The sequence below is a fragment of the Hirundo rustica genome, chromosome 5 (assembly GCF_015227805.2).
Source record: "Hirundo rustica isolate bHirRus1 chromosome 5, bHirRus1.pri.v3, whole genome shotgun sequence".
Classification (NCBI taxonomy): domain Eukaryota; kingdom Metazoa; phylum Chordata; class Aves; order Passeriformes; family Hirundinidae; genus Hirundo; species Hirundo rustica.
Window position 1 is genome coordinate 14,934,357 of NC_053454.1, and position 20,096 is coordinate 14,954,452.

Genomic DNA, 20,096 nt, shown 5'->3' on the forward strand with positions numbered 1-20,096 from the left:
AAATTATTGTAGCTTGGTGGAAACTGCTCTTCTCAATGTTATCTTCACCTTCAAATTCTGTACAGGATTCCTGTTTGTTCCTGGACTTACACTGATTGCGACTAGGTCTTGGCCTTATTTTTCGTAATATCTACTACTTGATGACTTGATAAGAAATTACATTTTAAAAAGCTTGATATTAATTTAAAACCTACAAGGTTTTGCTCATTATTTCTGAGACAGCCTATTCAACTCCTAGTCAGAAGCTACAGCAAAGTACGCTGACCCCCACTGATGAGGTAATCAATTATGCTGGAACAAAACAAACTTGTAACTAGAAAGAAAGGAAGCCTATGGTTTTATACAGAGCCAGAGAAAACTGAGAGAAAGACCATTTGGCAATTGACATAGGACAAAACATTTCATTTCCAGGTTCCAAGAAGATATATTTTAAGTTTGTATTAAATACGATTTACAAAATCAATGTTCTTCTATGCTGGATGGCTTTACTTGGAGTGAATGAAGACAAACCAGGGCACAGATCCAAAGCTGTGGCTCTACAAGCATGTGGCACTCAGGAACGGAGGTTTACATGCCAGCAACTGCAATTATCCTGACTAGCAATGATTTAGCATTCTGTGATGTCTGAAGCCCAAAAAACACAGGCTATGCCTTTATATCACAACCATCTGAAATCCAGGTTTAAATTCTGCCTTTAGAGAAATTGCAGCACAGCTTGCTGCTGTGTGCACACTGGAGAATAAAAATGATTAATTCCGCCCATCAGTGAAGTTTGTGCTTATGAGTATCACAAGCCTTTGCTGTGTGCAGCAGAAAAAAAAAAAAAGAAAATAATTTTTATGCTTAGTTTCTGATCCTTATTCAAAATCATGCAACAGTGCTAATTACTGAACACTGGGAAGACTGAATAAAATATCATAAAATGCTGACTTAAAAACTGACAAAACAGAACACCTTAAACCTAAATATATTTACCATATTATTTTAGTACATGATTTTTAGTGCATGAGCTCAGAAAAGATTTTCATGTTAAAATTAACAGAGGAAAGTAACTGAAAAAGAAGCAAATCAAAATGGAAATAAACCGTGTAATACACGTTGCCACGATGAGCCAAACATCTGAAAAAAGGAGCAGAATGATCAATCCCTCACCACAAGAAAAAGAGATATGTAAAGATTGGCTTGAGAAAAAAAATATTTCCTCTTGGAATCACCACAGCAGGAGCCAGAGGAAGCTTTACACCCAGAGACCTAATGTCATCTGTTAAGCTAACAAAACTAGTCTGGAAGAAGAAAAAAAGTAAGACTTTATCTTTTTATCCCCTTCCACTTCACTGCTCATCTCCCTAGTGCTTATCTTGATCCCAGTTTTATTTTTCTGAGGTTTTTTCCTCCCTCTCCCTCTTCCTTTCTCACTTTTTTTTATGATGCTGACAGAGGGAGCAGTATGGGTGCCTGATGCCAGCTGCCTCCTAACCAGAGCCCTGCCTTTGTCACCTGCATTGTCACCTTGAGCAATCACAGACTGTACCACAGAGGACACAGAAGGGGTCAGTGACAGAGGTGGTGCTGCGAATTCCACCTGGCCCTCAGAGACCTGCAGAGACTGCAGAGCACCGTGGCTGCTGAGGCCAGCCCAAGTGTGTGACGCCGTGTCCCGTCACACTCAGGGGATCAAACACCCCAGAAGTGGTCAATGCCTCCTGCTGCCACCGGACAGTCTGCAAAGAAACCATGGAAATCCCCTACTTAAGTCAGCCACTTTCTGCCCAGTTTGGCACAAGCATGTAATGCACGACATGTAATGCAAAACTTGCCGTGACTGAGGTGGAATCCCCAGTGGGATTTTCTCTAGGACATGCTCTAGGATGCCCCACCACAAAACAATGGCAGCATGGCTGTAGGGTTGGCAGAGCACAAGAGCTGCTCTCTGTACGAAATCATAAACTAAACCAACCACAAGAATACAATGTGCATTACACAGACACGTTAATCTTACATTTACACATGGAAAAATCCTAATGCAATGTATTATTCCTCTGAGGTTTTATGCCATATTCTTCGTTCAGTTACAATTAACCGGACCTGCCCTGCACAACTCAGGCTGTAATTTGAGCAATAATTTTTATATTAACACCACATAAGCAACAGTCAGCAATGGCTTATGCTATTGGGAGAGTAAGTACAACTGCAGGCTATCTATAAACTGTAGGGATACACTGAGAGAGATCTCGGTCCTGCACACTATCTCCCTTGGAGTTCAAAACACTCTGGGAACAGGACCCTCTCCTCCCATAGGGAAGGTATTACCAGGTTCATAGGACTGAATGAAGTACAGCTAAATTATACACTTAGGTACAGCTCCACATTAGGCTGAAAATAACTGCGTTTTCTAGTGTTGGTGTTACCTTAAAAAAGTACCTTGAATAATTACTCATAAAATTAAATATAATAAAACCAGATAGTCCTGGCCAAGTTAGCTTGGTGTATCATTGAGCAATTTGCCTCATTTTATCCACTGATGGCACACCTAGAAATGGGAAAAATCTGAATTTTAAGCTTGAAATATGAACTCTACAGATCTGTACTTCTGTACATGTATTGTAAGCCTACACCAGGGAAAATAAAAATAAACATCTAAACTTTGAATGCACTTTAAGGGTCAAAAAGCAATGGGAACTAATGCATTATTTAATTGTAAAAACCACACTCGATTCGGTGCAAGGCTAAGGAGGAAGCTCAGGCTCCCAAAGGCATGTGAAGTGAGGACTGCTTTGAGGGACTGCTGCAAACAGGGCTGGAGCTGAGCTTTCCCTCAGCCCTGCCTCTGCCTGGGAGAGGTGGCAATGTTGAAAAGCTGGAGAAGACAGGCTGCTTCTAATAAGAGTTAGCTGCCATTTTCTCAGGCACGGTGGAACGGAGAGGAAAAAATACTGGGAATTTAGTGCTTACAAATAAAATAAAGGCATTACTCAAAACTGAGAAGAAAGAATGTTAAAAGGAGGGGCTACTCACAAAAGGCTTGGAGTGAATTATAAAATTCTTAGCCTTTTTAATAGCCCATTGTTATCAGCTACATCTCTACTACAGTGTCTTTGTTTTTCCTCAGCCCTCATTAAGGGTTAGGTCAATTTCTTACCTGATCAACATAAGCTCTGCTCTCATTACCTTGACTCAAAGCCAACAGTACCTTTAAAAAAAATACTCACAAAAATCATCAGCTATGGTATGCTTACCCTGAGGTAGTTGAGGGTGAAGTTTGTCAGACCCATTCGAGTGATGTTTTTGGACAGCTGCTCCAGCACCTGAGGGTCTTGTGCCTAAACAACAAAGGAAAAAAGAATTTTCACTTTGCTTTTCATTGGGGTATTTTTTCTCTGTGCTTAATGGAATGTAGGGAGGGTTCCCTGAAAAGCAGTGCCACTGCTATGGAAAAATTACACACTGATGCTAAATGTATGTAATAAGCTAGAGTTCCATATGATTAGGAAAATGTAAAGCTTTATGAAATTGGAGCAGACTAAAGACTGTTTTCCAGTCTGTTCCTTTGCTCCCTGACCATCCATTCAAAAGACAGACCTAAGAGGTCTGGTTGTGCAAGCAAGCAAGGCCCCACCAAAGAGCTTCTGAGGGACTGCAGTACACTTTGAGCCTTCTATTTGTTGGTTGTGAGTCCCAGGAGACTAGACAGAAAAAGGCAGGGATAAAAAATGTATCATTTTCTTTTTGTGGGTAGGAAGTTACAGCAGAAAGACCTCATCAAATATATGACATTATGCACAGTCTGGAGAACCCTTCTGATCTAAGTTATTTTCCCAGAATTAAATGGGGAAAAATGCAAGTATAGTCCTTCCTTAACCCTGGCCAGGAGCTTTACCTGTGAGACCAGCCTCCTCTTTAAAATGAGATCAGTCTCATTAACAAAATTAATAACTGCCTGTTGCTGTCTAACCTGCTTCCACTCTGAATTTAGCAGCCCCCTAAATACATAATGTCGATCATGGCCATCCTCATTGTCCCTTAATGGGATACTGCTGAAGACCTCAGTTGATCAGTCCCCCAAGATATCAGATAATCCTTGGACAAAAATGGTGGGGTGGGTTTTCAAAGGTGTTTTCTTCAGGCTTGTAATAGCACAGCTTAAGTTATATAAAATTCCTCACCATGAATAGATCTTTATCTGCGGATATCTAACTAATTTGACATCAAAATACAGGAACATCTTTGTGTCTGTGTTCTTACCCTTTAGAAAGCCATAGTCCTGCAACTGATTTTGTATATTGGGGTGCTACTAGTAGAAATGGGTCTATGGTGAAGAAATGAAAGTGTCAATAAAAGTATGTTCTTTGTTTCTCTAAAATTTACCTTATTATATTTTGACTTGAACTTGTAGAATATTTAATACTTCAATGTTTCATTGTGTGCGTTTTCATTCAATAACAAAAGAAAGTCGTGAAATATGGAACAAAAAGAAGGTCTGGATTAAAATTGTAAAAGTTTCTAAGTGAATATATGGCAATTTCTTATTTCTGTCTATGCAAGGGTAACATCAGTTTGCTTCATTTAAAACTTATCACTGGTACCTAGGATGAAAGTTCACAGACTTTGGCGTAGTTCAGGTACATAAGAAGATATTTTGGCCCCAAACCATACAGACCACCAAGTGGGATAAAAAAGAAAATTGCATGCTAAAATAGAACGAAAACATAGCAACAGTGGCAATAATAGAGCACTGAGAAACAAGGGAGTGATGAAAGAACTTGTGAATAGTCGTAGTTGCAGTCAAACCAAAATATTTATAGTTAATTGCCTTGGGTGTGAAATTTGCCGGAGTTCTTCATAAACCTAATCTCATCTCTTTGCATTAGGTCAAATGAATGAAGGATTACTTACATGCATGGCTAGAATGCTGCGTGGGACTAATTCTCTGTATTGTCTAATAGTAAAGTGCCATGTTTTTATTCTCATAAGATCATCAAAAGTAAACTCCAAGATAAGACGTCCTTCTGTGCATACCTAGAATACATAAAATGCATGAAATAAATTCCCAGGAATTTTCTTTTCATTGGTATTGTATCATTGACTAAACAACATTCAAAAATATCAGAGCAGTATTCTATTGTTTATCTCTGCTAGATTAATTGTTTTTCATCCTCTTGGGGAGAAAAAATGATTGTGGGAAAATTACTTCAATAGGCCTTACCTCAGAGACAGTAACTTATAATGTTATAGATTTTATAGCATTTTACAAACATAGAATATTGTGTGCTAAATCTTATTTATTGCATCAATTCTCTTTTCCTCACAGTTTGCTACTGCTAATTAATGACTGAAGCTCGCAGTGGAGGTGACTGTGGTGCAACTGAGTGCACTTGATGGCAAGTTGCTGAACCAGTCATTCCCAACATGTTTTAGACTTGCTCTAGCTTGGCATATAAACATTCCTCTCATGTCCAGTTGGAGTAGGCAGTGCCCTGAATGCCCGTGGCCAAACCTGGGGTTTTTTTCATCATTTTTCATAAGTTTTTTCTTTTTTCTTTTTCTTTTTTTTATTCTTTTCCAAGCATTTTCTCCTGATGAGTATGTTTTTTTTTGGCGGGGGAGGGGTTGTTTGTTTTGTTTTTGTGGTTTGGGTTTTTTGGTGGATTTTTTTGGATGGGTTTTTTTATTTTTTTTTTTTTCCCTCTAATCTAATTTTTTTAATCCCCCCCTTCCTAGGAAAGCCAGATGGGTGCTTGCCATAGGGCTCTATGAGTTGCCTTGATCAGAGGTTTGAGAGTGAAGAGAGCAGAGAAGAGCCAGGACAAGGGAGCTACTTCCACAGAAAGTGGCTCACACAGCTTTGTGAGGAATCTTGTCTAAGAAAGGACAGAAAATATAGGAGGAATAAATGCAGCAAGTGGATATTACCTATAAAGACCAAAACCAAAATAAATTACTGGGGACTTTTAAATAACTCTCCACAGTTTTATGTGGTTATCTTGACTGAGGGTACTGTGGAGTATTGAAAATTATGTCTGATTTGAAAGTTAACTATCACTGTTGATTTTTAATTGTATATTTAGACTTACAATCCCTGTTCATAGTAAACTTGCACTTGCAGGTTACAGAGATATTGTGGAAGCAGGGGGTAACGGCTTTCAAAAGGAAGGGTTTCTGCATATTAATTTTAATACAGCTAGTATCTGATTGAAAAATAACCATCCCAGATTCATCTGAGTCTGTTGAGCCTTTTTAAAAGCTCCAAATCAGACGCGGCCAGCTCACACTTGGTCAATGTGTGGCTGCTCTGGTTAACAGTTCTCTTAACATTCTTACAGTTTTTCTTCATTGTTTCTGCAAAAACACCTAGGTAATTTAAAAAGGCATAATATATAGACAAACTCCTGTAGAACTGTGAAGGAGAACCTTGCAACAGGTTCTCATCTGCCCTTTTCAACACACCTTAGTGATGCCTTCAGATATTTAATGTGTTATTACAATGTGTTATAACATTTATGTTATGTTTCACCTTTGATTTTCACATCATCTGCACCATGATGAGAAATTACATAGTACCATGAACACACATAAGGAACCACAGAGAAAAAAATATTTTGTATTAACGTTACAGTGTCGAGGCCAAAGATCCTGGTTACTGATCAGTTAACGTGAAAATATTTCAGGTTTAAAATTTTTTTTTTTTTATAATAATACCTGTGGTTTTGCAAATGTTTCTTTTTTTAAGTTCACACCACCAAAGCTCTTAGCGGATTTTAGGCACTGGCATTAACAAATGTTAATAGAAAAACTTAAACACATTCCTCATATTACAGTGGTAAAAATTTATACATCTTATAAAGGAATTTAATTTCCTTATGTAAAGTAGAATTTTACACATTGCTTTTAATCAATAAAATTGGCACAGTTCTTATTTTAAAAGGACTATTTTTTTCCCCTGAAAGCTGCCTTTTATATAGAACCCAAAAAATCAAAAGGGTCTCCAATTAAGAAAACATTTTCTGTTGTGCTGAATTCATGTTACCGTACTGTGAGCTCTGACATTTTGTTTCTGTGGTAACCAAAATCAGCTGATTAGTTGGCATGGCAACAGAAAAGATGTAATCCCAGCAGACACACTCTAATCAATGCCCCCAGCACAGATGGTCTCCGGAGGATCAACAAGAAAGAGGCTGGCAGGCATTCAGTGTATCACGTGCTTGCTCTAGACTAGGCCAGGAAAAAACTAAAAAAGAACATTTCTCAAACTAACCAATAGCTTTTTAACCCCTTCACTGCACTTATTAATTGCAGGAATTTCAACTGCTTGTGCCTATGAAAACCAGCTTTGGTCCTGTGCCTTCTTGCTCACAATCTCATTCTCCTAACACCTGGCATCTTTAAAAGTGTTCCCCCTCTATGAACTACCATTTCTCAAACATGACTTGTCACTTTAAAAGAAACCTAAAGCTTATACAAATCTGGGCAATGCCTGATATTATTAGTAGAGATTCAAATTGCTGAGTTTCAAGGGCTTCCCCAATAAAATCCAGCTGATGGCTGCACACCTGGGAGAAGGACGTGAGTAGTGAGTACATGGGGCGCTCACGGCTCTAGTGGTGAAGGCAATGCCCACCTCTGCCCTTCCACTAGGAAACATAAGCATTGATAACTGTAGAAAAACAATTTGCCTACTCATACAGTGAGGGTGCCAGAGTTGGAGTAAACACAGTGAAAACAGAGACTTAGGAGGACTCCAAAAACTTTTGTCTGCCTGAAGAAAAAAGTGGAGCATCTACCAGGTAAAAAAAAAACCAACACCAAAACATAGTGGTCTTGGCTTCAGTATTTTACAACATTTTATTTATGCCAATGAACTATTATAATTTCTTTATACTATTTATGTATACCTTGATTAAAAAAAAAAAAAAAAAAAAAAAAAAAAGCATGTGACATTTCACAAGGACTTCTTAGCCTCTAAAGACAAGCTGGACTATTCATATTTTTACTGCTAGGCATTTTCTGGCCATATCTGTTTCAAAAGAATTGGAAATGCCATTTTATATATTCATCCAATACTTTTATATGCAATGAGTTACTCTAACTAGTAAAATGTTGAAATGAATAAAATACATTAGTTTCTTGATTCTGTGGATTCTTGATTCAATACATAATGAAAAGTGTTTCAGTTTGTTATATTAGAAGTTAGTGAATTTGAAGGTTAGAATTCACTTGTGAAACTGAAAGAGTTTGTATTTTTGCATTAACCATCTCCCGCCTCCCAACTTGATAGTTTCACTGGGTCAAATTCAGATACGATCCAAGGAACTACACAGCCCATTGCAGTGGTGCTTGTTATGGGAGGTCTGCTTTGTTCCATCACCAATGCTGTTAGAGTACAAGTTTACTTTTGGGTACAAGATCTGCCCTTGGTATCTCTGCTAGAAGTTAAATTAGGCAGTTAAAGGAAGGTGAGGCAACATTCAGCTCTGACTTATTACAGAGAAAATATTTCTTCTCCCCTATTCCACCAGCTACTGTGTTTTATTTCAGATTTGCTCTTACTAGCAAGTCATATTTTAAACATGCAGGCATTAAACGGTCCTGATTTTTCTCCTAGAATCCAAATCTCATCCCCACCTGAACTTTTCTACACAGAGATTTATACTGGAATCTGTCAGAGAAATGTCAAAGCTGAAGCAAGCTGTGCACTGCCAGGGCTGCAGCAGACAGAGAGAGCCACTGCACACAACAGGACAGTGCCACAGGAGCCAACAGTGGCCCCCTCACATGAGGTGGACGCCCAGCCCAGTCCATACGATTCATCCATCTTTGACTTGCTGGATGCTAACCTCCTTTCCCAAATAACAACACTGCCATGTGCTGCCATGATAAGTAAAATAATCTAATTGAATTGAGAAACGCTTTCTGTATTTACTGGTTAAAAAAACCCAAAAAACAAACAAAAAAAAACCCCCAAAAACCAAAACCAAAACCAACCAACCAACCAACCAACCAACCAAAAACAAAACAAAACAAGCACCCCCCAAAAAAACACAAAACAAACAAACAAACAAACAAACAAACCCACCAAAAAACCCCACAAACAACAACAAAAAAACCCAACCCCCATTTATTTGCTATTGCATTAAAGCTATCACAAAGGGAAATGACAGAGAAATCGCTTCAGGGAGCTCAGCAATGAAGCAGCTACTGTGTAACTTTGGCACATCTGCACATGGCCAGGACTCACAGCTCCTCACGAGCAGTGAAGGGGTAAAGAGGTGCTAACAGGAATATCTGGTCTCTTCTCTGTCTATCTGTGTCTGTGTAAGCCACAGGAGCCAGAGTGGGCTCACATGTCTTGGGTCACCAGGACACACCAGCAGCTGCTTCTCCCTCTGAGCCCCAGCCCCAGGGGGGAGGGCAGAGCAGGACCTGCAGAGGGATGGGACTCCCATACATGCGACGTAACCCTGGTCATGACGCTGTCAATAGTCAGTGACTTAAAATTAAATCCTCCATGGTCCTGCAGATCAAGGGCAACACAGATTAGCTACCTTCTCCTGCTGCCCCTTCTCCTTTTGTTTTCTTTATGTAAAAGTTACAGATGAACATGTACAAGATGGAAAATCAGTACTGCCTGTTATCATTATTTACTATTAATGTATTAAAATGTTTTCACTTCCATTTTGAAACAAGTTTACTGAATTTTTTTCATATAAGAATTTTTTTATTTTAATTTGTATTTTTAACCCTTTTAGTACTGCTTTTTTATCTACATATATGGCACCCACAGTAATTACAGGGCTAGATGTGCCCTATGCATGAAGATAATTAACTATCAATTACAATTATTGAATATTCACTAACTGTTTGATCCAGAGCGTGTTTCAATTAATTGACTTCTTCCACTGACTTCATTGCCTTTCGGACTGGCATCCTACTGTATTAAATCAGTATTTTCCTAGAGATTTATAGTCCTTGTAGTAGGTAAGTATCGAATGTAATGCATACCATCCCAAATGGTAGGTACCAGCAATGTGAAATCTCATTGTTGTTTTAAAATCAAACAGAAAAAAAAAGATGGGCAGGCTAAATTTAATTCACATAAAACTGATACTTCTGGCAACCTGGCATTATGTGCTTCTCTTGCAATCTTTCTGGGAGAATTACAGGAGATACCCACAGAATCTTCCAGCCACATAATGAATATAGACAACAGTAATTAAATGGCTCCAAGGGTTTTCAGTATTAGAAATAATCTCACTCTACCAGAAAAATTCAACAGCCAATATTTCTCATCCTTATACATACTAAAAAAGAAAAAGAAAACCAAAAACCAACAACATGCTTTATTGAGTCTTCCCTGTTACCTTGGTAAACATGGGTTTTCCATGCTGAGTGACCATGGTGCATTGATCACAGTCCACTGTGATGGATGAGTTGTGGTATGACTCTTTTGAGTGCTTGAGAATGTAATACAGGTCTGTTACACCTCCTTCAAAGACAGTGCTAAAATAACGAGGAATGAGGGTTCTTCCAATTGCTGTGAGGAAAATACAAAGCAGAATTCAGCAAATGCTCTAGGTTATAAAAGCTCAAACCATTTGCTAACAGCACATGAATAATTTTAAGTGCAATGAAATCAAACTTTCATTTAATGAATATAATACATGTTCTCTCCCTTTTGTAGAGACAAAGTTGTGCCTACTCCCACTGAAATCAATGAAAATGGCTGATTCCATTCAGAGGGAGTGGGCTCATCATATTTAATCTTTTTAAATTGATGGCAAGTTAGAGTCACTCTTGAAACCATCTGCAAGGTTTTTTGTCCCAAAGTAATTATTACACAAAAACCCACATGATGTCAATTACTACTGAAAGCTGAATATTACCCATAAGTGTATAAATACAAATGGTGAGTATTGACAGAAATATACTTCTACACCCAAAAAAAGCAAAGCACTTATATAAAAGGGAGTTGTGTACACATATATGTTTTCTTGTGTGTGGGCACATATATATCTATATATACACCCACCCATACATGCACATGCACTCTTGATTTAACAGGAGAGCTACTACAGAGAAATCAGAACACTGGGGATTGAAGGAGGCCATGAGAATGGAAAACTAGAATGTTATACAATAAATGACTACCCACAGATCTATCTGCGGTCTCTTTTACAACAGTATTTATGCCATAGGCTAGAAAGTCTGAGCAGACACCTGAACTCCCTTACTTGCACCACTTAAACCCCAAACTGTAGACTGAAGGTACCCAAGTCAGAATTATTTAGTCAGGCAAAACTCTCACTGAAGTCACATCTCTCACTTCAGTAGTAGTGTCAGGAAAGTTTTACAAGGTCTAATTCCAAAAATGTAGTAGTGAGAGCGAGCTTCTGAGTGTGCTTCAGATGCACAAACCAGCAGCAGCACTGACATCAAAGGCAATTATCTCATATGCAACTGATGCTTTCCATCTCCTTCTTTATAGATAAATTTGAGTGTAACCACAAGCCTTGTGTAAGAGAACATTTCAGTTTATAATAGATGGATACTTCCATACCAAATGACTCATTGCTTTGCAAGTATTAATCAATTCACAGCAATTTTGACTGGTGGATACATAAAAATTGCCTCCATTTTACAGGGGAAACCAAGCAATCTAAACGGTCTCTCGGAAGAATGAGGTAGAAAAGTCACCATCCACAGGCAAGATTAGAGTTTATTAGTTCCTAATTCTAATTTGTCTGTTAGGGCTCTGTGGTGACTCATGCCTCACTCATTTGCTGTATACTTTTGAGAGTGATTTCTGAAAAAAGTATTTTCATAGAAATTTTGCCAGCATATGAACAAAGGCTCCTGAACCTAAAAATGCATTTGCAAATCGGTGTTGCAAATTCAAAAATAAGGAATTTTCACAGTAGTTCTGTGAATTCTGTTTTTGTTCTGTGCACTGCAAGGTGGAATATTGTATAGGCAGTCATAATGCATATTGTATAATGAAAATATGCAAATATAGGAAACTAGGACTTGTTAAAGCTTTTGTTGTAATATTACATATCAGTGTAGTTTAATGTATAAAAATATACCACACTCTCTGGAAGTGGCTGACAATTCAGTGAATACACTGAAAGACTGCTGTACAACTGTAGGTCCTAAAAAACCTCAACCACTAATCATGCATATAATAATTTTTTACAGTCTTATAATTTAATTTAGAAAAACTGAAGTCCAGCATATTAGCATAGGATTTAATTAATGGTTTAACTCAAATTTCTTCATGTTGGTGTGGCATACAGTAAAAAAAGTGGAGTTTTCCTATCAAGTTAATTTCTTGCTCCCCTAAGGCTAATTAGTGCAAATTAAATTTCCTGCTAATCATCTTAAGCAGCAAATGGGTGATATGAAAATCCAGCATTCCTACTGATTGTGATAAACCTCTATTCACGTGACTTAGGCACTGCATAAATATCTTGAAACTATTTAACTGCAGTTGATAGACTGTTCCCAAAGTAGCATGGTCATGTGGTGTTTGCTTTTTGCCCTGTATTTACAGCTACAACACATTAAAGAAGGCTAGAAATACAATAAATAATTTATTCTTATTACTAGTAAGCATTTTTAATAAAAATTATTTCCTGGTAAGTGTTATCTGTGTTTGCCACAGGGATATGCTACTGTTAAGAACAGAGTGGGAGACCAAAGGGATGAAGAGGAATAGAGGTGCACACAAGGATGTGCTCCATGGAACCACATTTTCCATGACAGATGCATGTGCAGACCCTGTCAGTCTGCAAAACTGAAAACAACTGATGCAAATATCCAGCGTAAATGTTTATAGCTAAATATTCAGCTCCAGAAGAAACAGTAATGGAAACCTGTTAATGGGCAGACCTCTCCTCAGCTCACTATTTTGCTTTGCCATGAAAGACAGAAGCAGGTTCAAGGTTTTGGTTCCCTTCCCGAAGCACTCAATGGCTTAAAAAGATCATTTAATTTTTAGGATAAACATGAAACTCTACAGCAGTAACAAGGGGTTTTTGCACAGAATTTTCACGAACAAAAGGCTGTGGAATAACTCTTATGAGTCCTGGAGATCATCCCAAACTAAGCGCACTTTTTATTGCAAAGGACTATTCCTTGAATTTTTCTCTTCCAAGACATCATTGTGTAGATGAGTATGCGAGCACATATGTGTGTGCACCCCCTACTCTGCTGCAGGCATACATACAATTCTTTCCTGGAAAAAAGAATGAGAACATGGCAATGGTGCTTCTACTTCCCTACTTGCAGTAGATGGACGTACTCGCATGTGGATGTACACACTCCACCCGGTCCTGCCGGTGTACATGTCAATAACATTTCAGCAACAGCCTGTATCTTCTACTAGAGGTTGCAGGATAATTTCTAGGAGGACCCCAAATAACTGAAGGCAGAATTATGGAACAACTGGATACTTGTGGCCACTTCAGGATGTGGTCCAGCCATCCTTATGCCAGTGAAATGAACTCACCCTTGCAGAGCACAGAGCAAGCTGTATGCCAGCCTGATCTTGGGTTTGCAATTCCCCAGTGACAGTCACAGCAATAATGGAAAGTATAGTCTAATAGCACATCCAATTGCACCAGTGGGGCTGAATGAAGTTTTTTGTGCTACTGCAATTGCAATTCTTTCATCTTTTAGAGTTTGGATTTTAGTCCACAGAACACATGTTCAAGAATGTGTGTCTGTGCATGTTTTTTTAGGGCTCTTCCTTACCATACCACACTTCCTTAAAGGAGCATCACATGGAGCCTTCAGAGCTGGCACACAGATCTTAGCCACAGGAGCTCTGAGCTGAGCATTTGCAGAAGCAGTTTGAGTGTGGAGAAGTTCTTGGAATTTCCTTTCTTAATGTCAGAGCTTCACTCTTTCTCCAGTCTTTTTGCTCACCTAACCCCATGGTCCAATTATCTGTTTTCTCAGCTTATGGTTGCTTGCTTATCTTCCAAGCTCACTGTTCAACTCCCAGTATCTCCTTTTCTTCTCCCCCTCCTCAAATGATGCCTCTTTTTCTTTAGCTCAAGGAAACTCAATAACCTACCCTAAATCTACATAACTTTTTCATTCCTCTTGATTAAGAAGGCCTGGTTATTTAGTCTCAGTTTCCTTATTCTCCTCCATGCTGCCCAAAATGCCAACTTCACACACACTTTTTCACTGCCCTTCCTACCCAGACAGGCTTCCACATCTGCTTGTCCCAGCCACCCCTCCTTAGGAGCCTAAGAACTCCTTCTGGATCTCGATTTTGTGGGTCATCCCCACCAAATTCTCGCTCTGCACTTTTTCCCACTCTGTCTCCTTGTAACAGCAGATTCTTTCTCCAAATTAATCCCATCTTTCCTTCCTTCAGCTTCTCATCAGCCAGAGACCAGTCGAGAGGACCTCTTTCCTCTGTGTCCCCTCACCCAACCAAACATATCCCCATTTCTTGTATTTTTCTCATTGACTTCCAACCCTCCCTTACTCAATCATACTCCATCTTCTCCTTTCATCTCCCAATTACTATTTCTCTCTCCTCTATCATATCAATGGCATCTAGTCCTGAATTTTACCCTCCTTTTTTTCCCCTTCTTCTTCCCTCTTCTTTCCTCTACATTCAGGTCAAGTTCCTTCTTTCTTAAGGCCACCTGGATCCCAGGCACATCTGCCAGCACTGTAGAAGAAAGGGTTTCCTGCCCTTGCATGCACCACTGGCTGAGCCTTCCCTGTGGGTTTCGTAATGGAAATGACAATTATTCCACATAGCAAAATATCCTGACCCGCAAAACATCTAGTTACTCTATGTAGTTGGCATGTGGATGCTCCACTGAGCTATGTTCCTGGGAAGGAAGACCTTGGAAATTTTAGCTGTCAGACTCTAGTAAAGCCTGCACTGAATATCTGAGAATGGGCACCTTTGTTTTCCCCAAAATATTTACAAATCTGTTTAATTCAGTCAGATTTCCACAAAGAGGACAAAGGGATACCTGTACCACAAAGGTGAGCAACCCTACTCCAAAGCACACACATTTTTAAACATTTAAAAAACAAACTTGCAACACTTCCGTAACATGGAAAAAATACCTTAATCTATACAAATAATAATAGGCTTTTATGTCCCATTACCCAGAAAAGACCCTTTAATAGTGTGAAATGTGACACCTCACATTGCAAGACACTGTATATACTAGAAGGAAAAATCACCTGCTCCTCATCATTCAGGCATTAATTTTAGATCACTGGAATGCTGCTCTAAATTTTCATTTGTCCTGGGCAGCATTCCTCCCTAGCTGAAGGAGGATTTCTTATGAGAAGTGAGCATTGCCACTTAATCTTTGCTTGATTTTGCTAGCAGTTGCCCAGATAGCAGAGCAAAGTGACAAAGATTATCTGGATTTAGCAATAAGAAATAGTTATTTATGTGAAAATGTCTATAAGAAAGGCATGTCAGAAATTAATATTTTGCACAAAAAAGAATGCTGTCATCCACTGGCATGATGTAACTTTAGCTTATGCTGTAGTGTGACAGCTTGGCTAAATGTGATTCCATGTAACTTTTCCATGCATCAGAGACTGAAAAATAATTTTAGAATTGAAGAAAGATAGATTTGTGACATTCCCCCTCCAAAAATATGAGTGGTCCAGAAATTAATTAATTCAATCTATGAACACAGGCAAGAAGCTTTATAGGCCAGTATCAGTTATCTGTAATTCCTCAAGTATCACAGCTGGGGGAATTCTAAAGACTAGAATGAAACTATCCGACATATTAAACGGCCCAAGGCCTGCCTCTCAAGGAGGGATGCACTGAGGTCCCACTCCTGCTTTTTGGCCTGAGCATGCATCAATGATGTTTAGGATGTCCCTCTCCCACCTTGTTCCTTTATTTATTTTTCCTTTTAGATATGTTTGCCTGAGCATAAAACAGTTAGTTCTGTCAGGAATATGTTTAACTCTATAATTATTTTTCCATCCCAAACTGAGCCAAAAAGTCGAATGATCTCCAGATGGGATTGTCCATAACTTGTGAAGTTCAGGGTTTTTCACAGCCTCAGATGAGATATGGGTAGAAAGCCACCTGAAAAAATAGTTTACAATATAATTTTGGTACCACCACACAGTGTGTTGGTGATGGTACTGTAGGATGGTTGGGTTTTTTTTCCCCGAGGAAGATTTGAGTAAAATAGAAAGTAAACATGTTTTTCTAGTTCACAGGAAACTGGTATTATTTGTGGGCTAGGAACAGCAGAAGAACATTTCCTCTCTTTGTGTGCCAAAGATAGGCTGTCAAAATCTCAATGCCCTCTCTACAGAATGAAGGGTCACGGCCTCTTTGCAGCAGCAGGGCTTGATAGCAAACCCTTCCTTGCTCACTGAACTGCTTCTGTTGCATTTACAGTAGAGGCTCTCAGGATCAGACATTTGGATTTAGCATATATACCATGTAAAAAAACTGCCAAGTTGGTGTAGCAAAGAAACAATGGAAGTGTTAATCAGTGAAATAAAAATATTGGCTTTATCGTTTTCAGGCTTGTTTTTTTTTCAGCTTGAATCCTGTCAAGTCGTCTGTCTTTAATTAAAGCTAGGTTATAAAATAAGCAATAAAACAGAAACAAATAAACCCAAAAAACATAAAAGATAAAAAGCCTTTAAAAGTTCCATTCCACAGAATCAGCAACAGAATGGAAAAACACCCTCTGCCTATAGCTCAAAGGAGCGCTGGAAGCTGTGGTGCAGCCTGCAGCTGATTATCTCATCATCGTGATGGGCTTGAGGAACTCTGCTGGTTGGGGCTGTGGGGGTTTTTTTGGCTCCCAACACAAAATGTTGAGCTGTCCCATAAAGCTCTAGGCAGACTATGAGAGTCTTGCTTGAGAGATTATCACAGTTGGATCTCAGTAATTAAAAGGAGATGTAACTAACTCTCCTCAGCCACATGCAAGGACTAGGGAAGCCAGGAGACAACAGCCCATTGACTGCAAATGAACCTTCCTGGGCACTGCAAAAGAGAGCATGAGCTTTCTGTTAATTGTTAATTGACATCTGTGGCCATGGCTAACTAACATCTGTGTGGGCCAGAGCTTGGCATGTTCATTTACATATGTTTCTGTAACTGAAGTAAGCAAATCAGTACACACAGAGCAAAACTTCATGGAGTTACATGGTGATATCACTGGTGTTGCTCTGCCTACACTTCGATTTTCCCAAAATTGTCCCAGTGAAAGAGCACATCAGCACAGTGTTCTCTTCCAGACACAGTCCATCTGGCTGGGATGTGGAGGGAAGGATCCCTCTCTGAAGCTGGACAACAGCAAATCTCCAGTTTTCAGTACCATGGCCTGCTCTCAAGGCAGGATGCTCGTGGGAACTGCTCCTCCACCTCTGCAAGACCTTATCTGCCGAGTGGATTCAAACCCAAACACAAATCTGTCAACTCCTAGGAAAAGCTACTGTCAGATTCGATAGTGTGGCACAGAAGGCAGTGAAAAGGCAGTCTAATAAGTCCAAATTCTGCCTCAGAGACATGTGTGCCATGTTGATTAAACCACCCACATGTATCCAAGGCAGAATCTGGCACACACAGACCTGTCCTTTTTTAATCCCTATCTAGTGTGTAAGACTGGGCTTCTATCATAGAGATTACTTTTAGAATAAAAATTTGAATGTATGATTAATTTACACTTATAGAAATTTATGGTTATTTATGCTAATTAAATATTAAGAAAGAGTAAAAGTATGATACAAAATCTATACAATAGTAATAATGATAATACTATATTAGAGTGCACTAGTGTGCTTTTAATAGTATTGCATTAATAATATGCTACACTGTATTTGGACATTCAGAAAACATCTGCATAATCTACAGACATTATAAATTTTAAACACCGTGAAATTTGGAAGAGAATGGAAGTAGTACCTCCATATTGCAAAAGCACACCTTTTCAGGAGTAAAATTAGTGTAATATAAATTCTTCCCATGTACTTAAAATTAAGTTTTTATTTTTAATTATCTACACACCACCTTCTGGATATTGTGGAAATTTAATGCTTCTAACCAATTTGCCTTTGTTCTCAGTTTTGTGCCAAAATTACAAAGTGGGATGTATAACATGGATTCAGTACTGTTACTGAGTGAATTGAATCCTTCCCACAACCAGAACCCCATGGTTCTGTTTAGATCCATGACACTTCAATGCTATCTGCAGTATCTTATTTATTTTATATCAACAACATTTCCTACAGTTAAAGGCTATAACCCAAAATATTAAAGCTTATAAAGTTGCAAATGTATAGGTTTTTTCTCTCCAATTCCTTCTAGCCTGCATAGTTCAATCATTGTGTTAGGTCTGACTGCGTCTTTTCTCCAGTATTTTCTAAAAACATTTTACCCTGGTGAGGATTTGCGTGTAAAATTGGATTCACTTGACAGTGTATTTCCTTTTCTCTAAAGATTGTAACCAGCACTTCAATCCTCTAAAACATACTTGAGTCAAGAGCAAGTAACAGAAACTACGACAATGAGACCTCAGCTTTACTCCCTGCACCTTACGACCCTTATTCTCAACAGACACATAATCTGCAACTCAGTCTTAAATCCTTCATCCCTCTGAAGAGAGACAATATTTCACTATAATTCATTTTGGTAAAAACATTCAGAAAAGAACTATAAAATCCTCTATATGTCTCAGCACAAAGCTAAACTGCATGAGAGTAATTTTTAATTAAGGTTCAGCCAGCCTACAACAAAACCTCCTCTGAACCTTTTTCTTATTACACTGGCAGCTGACCATCAGTCTTTAAAGAACTGTTCAGTACAAAAGTCATTCATCAGATCTCAAGTATTTGAGCCTCAGGTTAACAGAATCTAGACCAGCAAGCAGCAGGATCCAAGATCCCTTTTACAGGATAGCACCTCGACCTGGAGAGCATCTCTGGAAACTATCCCACCCTCCACTCAGAGAAGAGGCATCTGCAGTGGCTTGGCTAGGGTTGTGTCCAGTTGGGTTTTGAGTATCTCCAAAGATGAAGCCTTCACAACCTCTCTAGGTAAGGTGTGTAAGTGTCTGACCACCTTTGAAAGAAAACAGTTTTTGTTGTATTTAAATGGAATTTTCTGTGTTTCACTTTGTGCTCACTGCCTCTTGCATTACACTGCACAATACTGAAAAGTCTGATTCTGACTTCTTAACTCTGTCCCCATCATATACTTACACACATTATAGGCCTCTCCAGGCTGCAGTCTCAACTCTCTCAGCCTCTCCTCACATTGCAAATCTTCCAAGCCCCTAATCATACTCACATCTCGTTTCTGGACTCACTCCAGTATATCCATGCCTTGCTTCTAAATGGTGAGTCCAAACTGACTATCCTACCAGATGTGTCTCACCAGTGCTGAGGGAAAGATCACCTCCATCACTCCCTCAAACTCTCCCTCGTGCATCCCAGGAAGCTGTTGATTTCTTTGCTGCAGTGGCACATCACTGGCTCACAGTCAGCTTCAACTCTTGGCTCCTTTCCTGCAGGTCTCAGAACCAGTGTCTCAAGCTGAAACACAAATAGCAGAGCACCAGCCCTGCACAGTTCCATACCAGCTTCAAGCTTTATGGTTTTTTCTCTGTATCCACTGACAACACTAAGCACTTAGGGAGCCTGCTACTCGATCCTAAAATGAAAACTCAGAGCCCATGCAATTTATTGTTTAAACAACTGAATTAGATTTCTAATAGTACAGAGCAGGCCAGACACTTAGGTGACATTAAAAAATTCAGAATTTGTCATGGCAGGCAGATTTATCAGGAAGCATACAGTCTAAGCTGATTTTTCTAGGCTGGAGGTGAGGAATGGGTAGATTACCCATATTCTTGTTCTACAGACAAAAAGACATACCTTAGATGAGGAAGCTCCAGTTTTAACTCTAAAACTTCCACGTCTTAAAAATCAAAACCACCACTCCCATGAAGAAAATTTAGAAAAGAGAGTATTTGAGTATTTTAGTTTGCATAAAAATTCTACACTCTGAATATAAATAAAGCCAGAACAAATGATTTTCCTGCTTGCAGTATACAGCCACTTACACTTATGTC

The 20,096-nt window shown here is 39.0% G+C and overlaps 1 protein-coding gene across 11 annotated transcripts in view; it reads right to left on the reverse strand.

Moving 5' to 3' along the window:
• Positions 1–20,096, reverse strand: part of LDB2 (LIM domain binding 2) — a 374,702-nt gene that overhangs the window by 42,275 nt on the left and 312,331 nt on the right. For all 11 annotated transcript variants that reach the window (XM_040064762.1, XM_040064764.1, XM_040064759.1 and 8 more), the window contains 3 exons: positions 10,356–10,528; positions 4,894–5,016; positions 3,237–3,320 (listed from right to left, as the gene is read on the reverse strand). In XM_040064762.1, coding sequence (XP_039920696.1) covers positions 3,237–3,320; positions 4,894–5,016; positions 10,356–10,528 — 380 coding nt within the window. The remainder of the gene's footprint in view (positions 1–3,236; positions 3,321–4,893; positions 5,017–10,355; positions 10,529–20,096) is intronic.